Below are 12,663 nucleotides of genomic sequence, written 5' to 3' on the forward strand. Positions count from 1 at the left end.
ATGGCACCACTCATCAGGCCACATTGAGGCGGCGTCCCAAATGCCACAACTAGAAGGACCTGCAACTAAGATATACAACTAATGTACGGGGCGGGGGTGAGGGGGGCGGCAGGATTTGGGGAGATAAAGCAGAAAAAAAAAAGATTGGCAACAGTTGTTGGCTCAAGCACCAAACTTTAAGGAAAAAAAAAGAAAGAAAATAGTCAATGAAATTAGAAACTCAAAGGGCAAACAGATGACACAGGCCTCAGAAGAGAATCAGTGAGATTACAAATACCAAGAAGCTGCTGAGTTACTGAACATCCAGCACAGAGAAACCGAAAACCTATGAGAGAGGACAGATTCAATGTAAGTCTAAAAGGAATCCCAGAAGGCAAGGGCAGTTAACATGGATGAGTTAATAAGCAACAAAATAAGAGCACCCAGGATTTTCTTAGTGAAGAACACTGAGAAAGAACTGAACAAGAGGAAATAAAAAAACCTGTGTGTAAAAATAGTGGTAAAACTAGAACATGGAAGACAAATAGGTCAATAATGCAGAATTCCATCTTTATGTGAGGTATCTCTAACCTCTAGTGACCGAGAGAGGCAGCGCGGCCCGGACCCTCTGCTTCCAATCTTCTGTGGGGACAGCTGTAGGCGCAGCTTGCCTTCTGAAAACCTCAGTTTAGTCTAAAGCTCGTCAGTCTAAACAGACTCAACAATCTACCGGCACACATCCAGAGGCACCAAACTGTGTTCAGTGAGTCCCAGACTTTCCTAAATTTCACTAAAGTATATGCTGCTCGTCTGTATTAAACTGCCAATTCTTCTTAATTCCTACTAATTAAAGTGTTGATTTCCATAACCTAATAATCTATCCAGCAATAAAGTACCTTGAGTGAATTTTAATGACAAGAACCCCATCTTGTGGCAAAAATCTTCACAACCAAGTTTGCCCACAACTGCATTCACTGCCATTCTCATTCTGAAGATAAATCCGTGTTGAGAAGTTATCATTTTATCTGCTTCACCAGACAGAATTTCTAAGCCAGCATTTATCTTGTGTCTGCGACGGCACCAGAAGATGCAGTAAATCTGCAGAGCACAGTAATTCTGGGACTTTGTGAGTTATTTTCAAGTGAAAGCTGGTCGTCTTTGCACAGCTTACTGCAGGATTATTTTAAGAGAAAAGCAAACCCTGACTCTAGGTTAGCTTCTGAAATGCCGTCAGCTGTTAAGCATGATTCGATACTCCACTTTCTACAAGATGAACTCACTTAGCTAAGGCAACCAGAAGACAAAAATTCCCCAAAACCCCTAACAAATGACACCCTAATTATCACTATCCGTGACAAAACTACCCACCAGAGCACACAGCTACCTGTGTTTCATATCATTCACACCTTACTCCTCTAGAAGGTGGCTTTTCATCAATTATCTTTTCCTATTTTAAAAGACAGTAAAACCACATTCTAGAAATATAATCTCCACTTTTTTCCTTTAAAAGGAATGTTTTCTCAATGTCTTCTCCCACAGTCCCTATGTTCCCATTTGGCTTTCCTACTTAAAGAGATTTTAAAAGATCTTATTGTTGATAAGATAAAAGATGTAACGCACTGAGGACAATGGCTCAAAAAATTAGCCATGATTATTGCTTTTATCGTTATTATTACTAATGACAACAGAATACTGACAAGTGGGGAGAACTCCAAAATAGCTTGTGTGTTTATCTTCTTCAATGTCAAAGTCTTAAAGAAATATCTAGTTTCAGGCAAGAAGCCAAATTATTTTTATCAAAAGCAAAACTGAAATAATACTTTTCTTCCCTCAAAATCCAGGGGTCTTTTGGTGAGAAAGACTGTCTATGAGCTAACATCCACTCCAATCTTACTCTATTTTGTATGTGGGATGCCACCACAGCATGGCTTGATGAGTGGCGTGCATGTCTGCACCCAGGATCTGCACCTGTGAACCCCAGGCCACCGAAGCACAGCTCGCGCACTTAACCAATATGCCACTGGGCCAGCCCCTCAATATCTGTTTTTAAAGTTAAAAAAGACAGTAGATTAATATTAAAACAGCTTTTTATTTGTTAATGTCACATAAGAAATTTAAGCAAGTTACACTATCTTAAAAAACACAACTAATGCATTTTAAGAGAAATCCTCCCCTCCCCCCTCCCCATCCCCTTCATGAATTAAGAATCTAAGAAGTAACCATAAAACAAAGTTTTGTGGAATCCTTCATCCAGAGTGCTTACATGATGATTATGTTAATATTGCCTTCTTAAAAAATTTCTCTTTTCTATTTAAAAAAAAAAATTTGTAACCTTGATTGTTTATTACAAAAGAATTCAGTACAAAAGTTCGATATATTGAAAAATGCTTTCCCCCTCCCTCACAGCACCGTTATATAGAGCAGAGAATAATCAAGAGCAGATTGCTGATCGAGACGAAGCAATCTTCAAATTATACCCAGACACACAGTGGTCTATTCACCCTCCCCTCCCCTTCTCATAGGAACTTAAAAAAAAATACACGTACAAAACAATGTCAAAAAATTTGAGGGACCCTTTCCAAACAGTACACAGTTAGTTCAGTGTCAATAATTCACATCTTGTAACAAAGTGTATGGATATGATTTCTTTTACAAAACTTTCAGTGTCAAAAAAAGGAAATTAAGGCCATCAGATTCGCAGCTTAAAAATTCACATAAAGGAAATACAAAAATATTCTGTGCTTCTGAGAAGGCTCTGCACTGTACGTAGGTAAGGATTACCATACTTCTTTATTTTGAGGAAGACAGTTGAGAAGTTTACATAATTGCACAGCTTCTATTGGACGCTCCTGGGGCTCCCTGACAAGGAAAACAGAAAGGAAAATTAGTGCTAAGAAAATGGACCACAGTATTTTAAAAGAAGACAACAGAGAGACTACAAATCCATATCACCAAATGTCAAATGGACCCTTATCGTTTCCCACTTATCCTTTTGAATCTTCTTCCCTAGAACATTCCAACAAATTAGAGAACAGTGATTCTCAACTCCAGCTGCACATTCAGCTCCTGAGGAGCTTAAAAAAATTCTGATCTAGGTCCCAAGATCAATTAAATGAGAATTTCTCATTTAACTGGGGAACAGTATCTATTTATACATAACCTTAAAGCTCCCTAAGTACTTCTAATAGGCAACTGAGGTGGGAAACCACCGTTGAACAACCTCCTTTTATACCTGAGGAGAGAGGAGATCAGTGGACTCCATTCTCAACAACCACGGAGACGGCGGCTGGCAGGATCCTCAACTTTCACGTCCCAAAGCATCCGCACTGGGTTCATCCTCAAATGTGAAGTCAAAACGGCTCCTTCTATCCATTTCTTTATCACTCACTAATTCCTTAAAACCTCACAAAATGACTTGCGACTCACTACTTGACCGGACTGAAATTGGTTTCTTGAAGGTCACCAAAAAAACTTCTAATCACCTCGAAAGGTCACTAGATTCATTCTCTAATTGAAGTCAAAAGAGCTGATCTCTCTTTGGAACCTTAGTATCATTATTTTCTCTGATCACAAACGCTAAAAACCTCACACGTCCTTTGACTTCTTCTTTTCTTCTCTCACCCTCAAGTTCAGTCACAATGCCTTAATGAATCTCCATTTATACATTCCCTCAGAGTCTCTGCAACCTCCCTTCTAGAGTCAATCCCTCTGACATTGTCTCAATTTCTCCTTTGCCCCAAAGTGTGCAGAAGCTACTTACCTAAACCTTGTAAATTAAGGCAATTTACCACCACCTTCCAAATTTGTTGTCTCTCCTACACCTACAATACAGCTGGATGGACTTAAGTCTGAAGTGCTTAAGTCTTGACATATCCCCTGTGACGAATTAAAAATCATGACAAACTCTCTGCCACTCCTCCCATAAACAAGTAGTGGAGACGATCTGCCTTCACCTGGAATTGGAGCTGGCCTTACGACTGACTTAAACTAAAAGAACACGGTAGGATGGACACGAGGCGAGTTCTGGGCCAAGCCCAGTGCTCTCCTTTTTCATCCTCTTAGAAGCCAGCTGCCATGGTGTAAAGAAGCTGGAGCTAAACTACCAAGAAGCCACGTGGAGAGAGACATGGAGAACATTTCAGCCCCGGCCAAGCTCTCAGCTGAATGCAACTGCATGACTGACTTCAGTCTCCATCATGAGCAAAGCAACTGCCCAGCTGATCCCAGTCAAACAAGAGTCACGGGAACTAAGAAATCGTTATTTTAAGCCACTAAGTTTTGGGGTGGGCTGTTAATGTAGCAACAGATAATTCAAACACCTGCAGAACATCATCGTCTGCCTTCTAACACCCAAATAATTGCCCATTCTCCCCAAGTATCTTTCCCAGAGATCTCAACTACTCTGGTGGCCCAGAGAACCTTCTCCAGAGTCTACAACTCATGCTCTGAGGCACCTGTCTGACATCTTGAGATCTCTCTTACTTTGTTATTTTACTTCCAGTCATAATGCTTCCCAATGAGGGCAGGAAATAGATTTTAGCTTGCTTCTTGTTAAAGCCAAGTCTAAAGTATCTGTACTTAAATATTCCTCCAAAATGTATGAGGAAATATCCCAGCCAAAAATCCATTCTACCTCATATAAACCACCTCGAGTGGGTCTAAACATAAGTGAATGTTGATTTACAGTAGGACTGGGACTAATGAAGCAAAACCAATAGGTTTATAAATCTGGAGACAGAGAGACAAAGTCTTATAAGGATAACAGTAGGAACTTTGATTAATGATCAGACTCAAACACCTTGAGACTACAAACTGAAGGCCCATTAGTTACTAATAATTCCAATTTAATTAATTAAAATGAAATTTGGATTTTATTTATTTCGAGGGCTCTCAAAAGCCCAAGCATCAGCTAAAATCTATCCTGCAATTAGATGATTAGGAACTTAATATAGCAAGAATTTTGTTTCATACTGAACTTGAATATTACACTCTTTTTTAAGCTTATATGCAAAAGCTTGCTTTAATTTAGTGATCTAAACTTCTCAATCACAGAACCCCTCAGTAAATAATTTTGAGTATGCATTCCAATCTATATATACTTATTCATAAGTGATCTATGTCCTACCACAACAAAAAGAACTGCTAACATTTTCTTCCAGTGCCCTAATGTGCTATCTTGAACATCCCCTCAGGAGAACAAGCCCCACTTGGTAGATCAGTGATCTGGTTCATCAAGTAACAGGGGAAAAAAGTCAAACACCACTACTGGTTTTGGTTTTCATGGAATTCTGACAATAAAACTTAAAACAAACATATTAAAGGAATACCTGCTGGTGGAAAAGTTCTTCCTCCACGACCACCTCAGGCGCGGCTTCCTCCTCCTCCTCCTCTTCAGGTATAGTTGTTTTAAAGACTGTACTTCTTTGAGCAACCTCCTAAAGATAAGAGTTGTTTGATTTTCAGTTAAAATCATACTTAAAATCACAAAGCCTGCAGGGGAGGGGGACCTTCTCCGTGCTTAAATTTAAGAAACAGCATTCCTGGTGCCAGCCCCATGGCCAAGTGGTTAAGTGGTTAAGTTCACCCTCTCCTTCGGCGGCCCAGGGTTCACCGGTTTGGTTCGAATCCCGGGTGTGGACCTACACACTGCTCATCAAGCCATGCTGTGGTGGCGCCCCACATGGAAGAGCTAGAATGACCTACAAGTAAGATATACAACTATGTACTGGGGCTTGGAGGAGAAAAAAAAGAGGAAGATTGGCAACAGATGTTAGCTCAGGGCCACTCTCTCCTCACCAAAAAAAGAAAAAGAAACAGCATTCCTACATCAGGGATTACTTAAAAAAAAAAAAAAAAAGTGGTTCATAAGCATCTTAAGCTACTGAACAGGAATTTTCGCAAAATTAGTAGCAGTTCTTAGATCTTCAATATTCCCTGCAAGGGAGCTCCTGGCATCCCATTTGAAAGACCCGCTGAGAAATTTCCACTGCGCTTTATCCCATTCCATTACTACGAATTCTGTAAATGATTTGGCACACTAAATTCTTTGTAACACTCAACATGAATTCAGCATAAAAATCTTGGCTCCTGGCAAAGAGAATGTGCTAAATAAAGGCTGAATAAAATGAAGTTGGAGGCCAACTGCTGTGATCCCAGGGACTATGGTGGCAACAGGACCACCTGATGACTGAGCTGAAAAGGACAAGCTCCTTCATTCCTTCAACAGCTGGTTCTTCTTAAATGAAATGGAATCAAGACAGGATGAGCACTACTTACTAGTAAACACACTAGTGAAGTTCCAATGTATTCCGCACATAAACTACATCTCCTATCATTCATTGGCAGTTTGACAGAAAGTAACCATTTCCATTTTCTACTGAGAGGCTCAAAGACAGATGACTCTCCCGTCGAGAATGCTGACTTGCTCGAATGCAGCACTGATAATCTGGCAGCAAGTGAATGAGTGTGTCCTAGAGAGCGCTGTGGAGCATCTAATTTTACTCTGCACCACGTCCTAAGGTCACTCAAGAAAGGTAACTCCACAGAGGAAGACACTAAAGTAACATCAGTAAAAGCTTATCTGAAATTTAACACAGACCAACTAGCTTAAAAAGGCAGAGGATGAAAACAAAAAACAAGTGTCACAGAAATGAGACTTCAATTTTAAATATGTCCAAGGATATATTTTGGAAATGAAGTAAGGTAGTACAGTAGTATTTTGTGGGGAATTTTGATAATGCTGCAGGGCCAAGAAGATGGACCATTTTGAGTCTCTCATCAGCCACAGCATCAGTTCTGTGAGATCACTCTATGTTCACACACACAAATAGCCATTTCACAAATATCAACCTGCTTTAACCAAAATGCATAAAAAGCACAGGAGTCCTGAGATCAACTACAATTCTGTGAACTAAGATGTCAATTGGCGGATGGTGACATACAAAACGGAAGAAAAGATTCTCAAAAAGCTTTCACAGTCCCCAGCTTTCCTCAACTCATCTTAAGATGAGGGGAAAAAAAGTCAAAGAAAATCTGTTAGAGAATTCTCACATTCCAGCTTCTGGCGGCTCGTGCCAATGTATCCATCTCCCATATGGACACAGGGGCTCTCAAAGCTCACCATGTAATGTGAGACTATTAGCCTCAAATGAGAAGCTTAGCAAACAGCAACCTGCCCAACTTCATTAATTATAAATTACTACAACATAACTACTTTTAATGTAACACCCTGCTGTTAAGCACTTTTCATCTGACATTTGGAAACCGATTAATCCAATGCAGAAAACCTGTATGGAAAATGAGTGCGATAAATAATGTCTAAAAATTTAGATAGAAAAATAACAGAACAAATTTTAAAAGGAAAAGTTGTTGGGAGGTTTAGGCCCAGGAAATTGTTATTAGTCAAAGTGCTAACAGAAAAATGTTTTCACTAAAAAAATCCCTCTCAGCAAGATGCCCAACCCCATCAAGCGCTCTGAAAGGCACACATACATGGTGTCTATGTAAAATGTATTACCGGTCTGCCCGTGTTAAAGCCTTGGGCATGCAAAGGTACACCCATCTATTCAGCAGTGCACTGGAGTTAGCTAGACCAGCTAATGTGCTCATCTCTGCACAACTCTGTGCATATGGATAGCCTGAAATCACCACAGTGGGAGTATTTACACCACAGTAATCAGCAAATGCTACAAATCAGGGCAGTTTTTATTGATGGAGGAGCTGATTGTTAAACTATATCTCTGTCCACAGAAGTAACCATCTGCATATACAAAAATTACAGCTATGCCTCTATTCTGGAACGTACAGGGAAACTGCTTTATTTTTTATTCCCCTCATACAAAACCATTTTATTTTACCATAGTGACATTGCCATTTTTAATCATCCAGCACCCCGTCCCTCATTTCTCAGTAAGAGCCCCCAGGTTTGCCTGGATACCCATCTCTCCCACGGAGATGTGGCAGATGTGTCATAAGGAGCCAAGTGTAATCTAGCTGTGGAGGGGAGAAGAAGGCTTCAGCTCTAACTCTGTCCTCCTGACTCCGGGAACTGGTTTAGAGGTGGGCATGTGATCCAAGCTGGTACAAAAGAGTGAAGCCCAGGACGGGGACCTCACTGCTCTTTCCCTTAAGAAGCTAGCCTGGAATGATGCACCTCCAGGAGCAGCCAGCAGCTATCCTGCATCCACGAGGAAGACAATCAGGGAAGCAGGGACAAGACAAAGATCCTTGGGGACACTGAGCGAGCCAATGGATCAAGTCCACTATCTCTGGATTTTTGGTTTTATAAGCCCTATTTCCCCATTATTTTAAAGCTAATTTAATTGGGTTTTCTGACATTTCCAATGCCTCAACAAGAAGAAAATATACATAAAAAATTAAACTGACTTAAACCAATTACCGACAATCTTAGAGAAAAGCGGTCTTTATGGTGATGATTACAGACTGTCGCTAATATGGTCTGGGACACAGTCTTACAGAAATGGATAAATGCCAACAGTTCTTGTCTGACAGTCACAGAAATAACTAAGAACTGTATTCATGATACTTTCCTCATTTCTGACAGAAGTCACTTAACAGAGCCTAGCAAGGAGAAGGCAGTAGAAATTTGTTAAAGAATAGACAAACCAACCAACTAATCTAATATTCCAGGGTTTGAATTCTGAAGGGAAACCTGAGCTTCAGTCAGCTTTATTAAAACGTCACCGGTAAAACTACCTCGAGACCTAGCCCAGTCATAGGATCCGCTTTGTTCGCATGTCACTGTATCTACTGTGTGGGCTTCTAAACCTGCCGCGTTCCAAATCTCCTCCTGTAAGTTTATTTCTAACTTGGAACATATTTTCACACAGAAAAAAATGGTATAGATGGTGACTAGACTCCAGGGCTCAAAAAAGCCTGCTCCATCGGCCATGGCCCCTTATAACAGTGCTTTTCAATCTGAGCGAATCACCACTGTAACACTGTTTTCAAAGAGAGATGTATTCTGCCAATTTCAGATGACAGGGGAACTTCCAGAGTAGGAGCTACAATAAGTCCAGCCCTTGGGTGGCAGCATGCACGACAGCTGGGAAGGATTCCAAAGTGCTGAAGGCAAGAAGCAAGTGAGGGTTTGTGCACAGAGGACGGGAGGGCATCAGCACTCTGAAGTCTATGAATCACTGAAGCCGTCTACAAACTGCTCCCTGCCCTGAGCGCCCAGCAGGCACCTGCAGGTGAACTCCCCGGATGCGCCCAAACCCTCACACAACCGTCCTGAGGCCTAGCGGGAAAACGTCAGATGCCGTTTCATTTTCGGTCTCAGTCTGAGAGCAAGGGCACTCTCCATTCAGGAGACAACGAATTCCTTATAAAGAACGGTCTCAACACATGCAGATGTTTACAGTGAGGGATGATGGGAAGACGGCCAGGCACAGGGCTTCTCATGCAAACACCTCAGAGCCCCCATAACAATGCTGTCCGTGACGTCATTGCTCTGAACTTAAGTGAAAGCCCATGTTCGATTTGTTAAAAAATTTATCCAATAAATTCTTACTGAATGTCTACTATGTGCCAGCCATGCCACCAGGAAAAAATGAGAGTAAGTCCTTGCCCTCCATGTGCTTATTCCTCTAGTGAGAGAGGCCAACTGGACAAGCAGTGCGCAGGTAAGGGGTCTGGCACTATGGGAGCAGAGAAGGAGCCCCTACAAAGATAGTGTGATCTGACCATGACCATTCCTTCCTCCACAGACCCTTTCATCTCTTGGGGGGGATCTGTATGTGACAGTTGGGGTAGGTAAGGTTCTTTGACAAGAATTCTAGGACAGACACATTGAAAACACACATGCCAAGCAGATGTACACTCCACAATCTTCAGACTCAGAGTTCTGTGAACACTCCGAGAGCTAGTAACAGGGTTAATAACATAAGCATGTACTCAAGGCCACACACTGTTCCAAGCGCCTCTTAAAGATTGTCTCATTTATATTATTCTCATTCTATTAATATTACCTCATTTATATTAATTGTCTTATTATTATTTTCATTTTAAAATGATAAAGCTAAGAGAGGAAAGAACTTGCCCAAAGTCACCGTGTGCAGTGGAGATGGAAACTGGACACAGACTGACTGGAGCCTGTGCCACTAATCGGTACTGTATGATACACTCCTCGATCCTTCCTAAAATCTGAAGGCAGCTTCACTTTCAATTACTCAGCAGCTTTAGTCTGATTAAGCAATCAGTTACTTCCCATTTCAATTTGATTTTGAGAAAGAAATCACACTTGCATGATGAATTTTCAGGTGAAACCGACGTTGCAGTGGTTATACCGTACCTCTCCCTGAGAATTTTTCAATATAACCTTCACATCTTCGCCAGTGCCCCAAGAGTTCTGGTTCTTCCAGATGAGGTCAGTGGGAGGACTGGCTGTGACACCAGCATTTGCAGCCCAGATCTGGAAAAAAGATAAGACATCAGTCTACTCAGAACCCAGAGCTCCCACACACTAACAGCAGCAACATTCTGATGAGACGTGAACACCTTGTAAGAGGACTGATTCTAAGTCTCAGAACTATGTCCCAGCTTCAGACTTGCTATAGTAACTAGCTGTGACAACCCACAGAGCTTGTCTAGGCCTCAGCTTCCCCATCTGCTAAGCAAACACGCTGACATACAGGGCTCTGAAGCTGCCTACATTCACATCCTAGCTCCTCCACGTCAGGTGACCTTGAGCAAGTTGCCTTACTTTCGTCATCCATAAAATGGGACGGAAATGCCACCTATAATACACGGGATTGTTGTAAGAACAAAGGATTGGTTACTCACATTAAGGGGCTGGCTCACTCAATAAGTATAAGCTCTCACTGTCAGCATTTTATTCGTCTATGGTTTTATGGGCCATCCTCCCATGGAGAACCCTTCCAACTCCCCCCCCCCCATAGTATCCTCCAGCTGCCTACAGCAAGCCTTGAGGGGATGACTAACTTCTCTCAAATTTTTGACGGCAAAAGGAAGACTGGAGATGGTGTAGGCAGGTATATTTTTAAACAGGGAGAAAAATCTATGTTACTAAGAAAGAGCCCTTCCTCTTTAGATGCTCACTTGAAGCTTTCAGATCTTCCATCAGATTTATAAATGGAAAAGGGCAGAGAGCATTTACTGGGATAAAATTGGAAAAAGGAACAGGATCTGGGCTGACTTTCGGGTTATGTGAAATGTTAGTGTTTTCCTAATTTCAAGCAATACTTTTCACTAGTCCATATGGAATCATATAGTTGGTTTAGTGCTAATAATAATCATAAAATGTCAGTAACTTTACTGGGTAATTTAACCTAAAACTAGTATGTCCTAGAGCTGTGTTGCTCAATATGGGAGCCATATGTGACTTATGAGCACTTGAAATGCAGCTAATCAGTACGGATATCTGTGAGTTTGAAGACCCAGCTTGGAAAAAAGAAAGTAAAATATCTTGACTAATTATTTTTTATATTGATCACATGTTGAAATGGTAATATTTAAGATATACTGGGTCAAAGAAAATATAGTCCTAAAGTTAATCTCACACCTTTCTTCTAATTTTTCATAATGTGGCTACAAGAAAATTTAAAATTACATGTATAGTTCTCTTATTTGTGTTCTAGAGTTTTAGAGTGATCTTTGCTATTGCCTTGTACAATTTTACAGAAAGATCACTTATCACTATCATGTTCCAAAGAGCTTATCACATTTAATGCTGGCTACCTAAAGAAAAAAAAATGCATTACATTATTTTACATAATTGAGTTCTCCACTAGACCTATATATCTAGTCTCTGAGAAACTATATCCAGTGGAAAATGCAGACGACTGGCTTAATGGTTTCACATTACTTTAGAGATAGAGAGCACACTCAAATCTGAATCTTCTGAAATAAAATGTCAAATTCTTCCCACCACATTATGTAGCTTTCATAATAGGACTGAGCAATTTTCTCTCACTATCATAATTACTGAAGAGAAGAAAGCATAGTGTAGTTAGGATATTTGTTCCCATTTTTACCATTATTACAAAATTACATCTGATATTTTCACAATACGGCATCAAGTCCTATGAATACCTTTTTTAAAGAGAAGGTCTAACCTGTTTGAGCCTCTGATCTTTAAACACTAAGTAAGGTTTGTATCAATCAAAACTCAAAACATTTATTTTAAAAAAGGAATAAAAGGAGCCAGTCATCTCTACATTCTTTAGGGATGAAAATAGTGACTTCTTTAACATCTCTAGCAAAGCTAACATATTTTATTGTTTGCTAAATCTACTTACTAAGTAAAAGCAAGGGAATCTTGTGTTTGCTCAGTGAAGCATACGTCTCTAAAAAGTGAGATAACGGTATCTTCTAACTACTAAAGACGTGGTATTTCACAACTCAAAACAGAACACACAGCCCATCTCTCACTATATCTTGAACCTTAGACACTATGTAAAAACCACGTTACTCTTGCTGAAAGATTATGTTTAAAGGATCATTCCTTAAGCAGTGCCTATCATCCAACGACTTTTCTTCAAACATGGGTCCCTATCCCAAGACCAGAGATGGTGACCAAGGGTGAGGTGGGCTCTGGACATCAAAACACTACCCAGATGATTCTGATGCTCGCCCAAGGCTGAAGACTGGTTTTAAGGCCTATCCTGGCATTAAGAGATTATCTTCCTAACAGTTCTTTATGCC

At 40.5% G+C, this 12,663-nt stretch overlaps 1 protein-coding gene across 2 annotated transcripts in view; it reads right to left on the reverse strand.

Moving 5' to 3' along the window:
• Positions 1–2,289: 2,289 nt before the first annotated feature.
• LMNB1 (lamin B1) overlaps positions 2,290–12,663 on the reverse strand; it is a 48,207-nt gene continuing 37,833 nt past the window's right edge. For both annotated transcript variants that reach the window (XM_044780518.2, XM_014859533.3), the window contains exons 9-11: positions 10,292–10,411; positions 5,307–5,414; positions 2,290–2,838 (exon numbers count right to left, since the gene is read on the reverse strand). In XM_044780518.2, the coding sequence (XP_044636453.1) occupies positions 2,797–2,838; positions 5,307–5,414; positions 10,292–10,411 (270 nt within the window). In that variant the 3' untranslated portion in view covers positions 2,290–2,796. The remainder of the gene's footprint in view (positions 2,839–5,306; positions 5,415–10,291; positions 10,412–12,663) is intronic.

The sequence above is a fragment of the Equus asinus genome, chromosome 9, assembly GCF_041296235.1.
Source record: "Equus asinus isolate D_3611 breed Donkey chromosome 9, EquAss-T2T_v2, whole genome shotgun sequence".
Taxonomy (NCBI): Eukaryota; Metazoa; Chordata; class Mammalia; order Perissodactyla; family Equidae; genus Equus; species Equus asinus.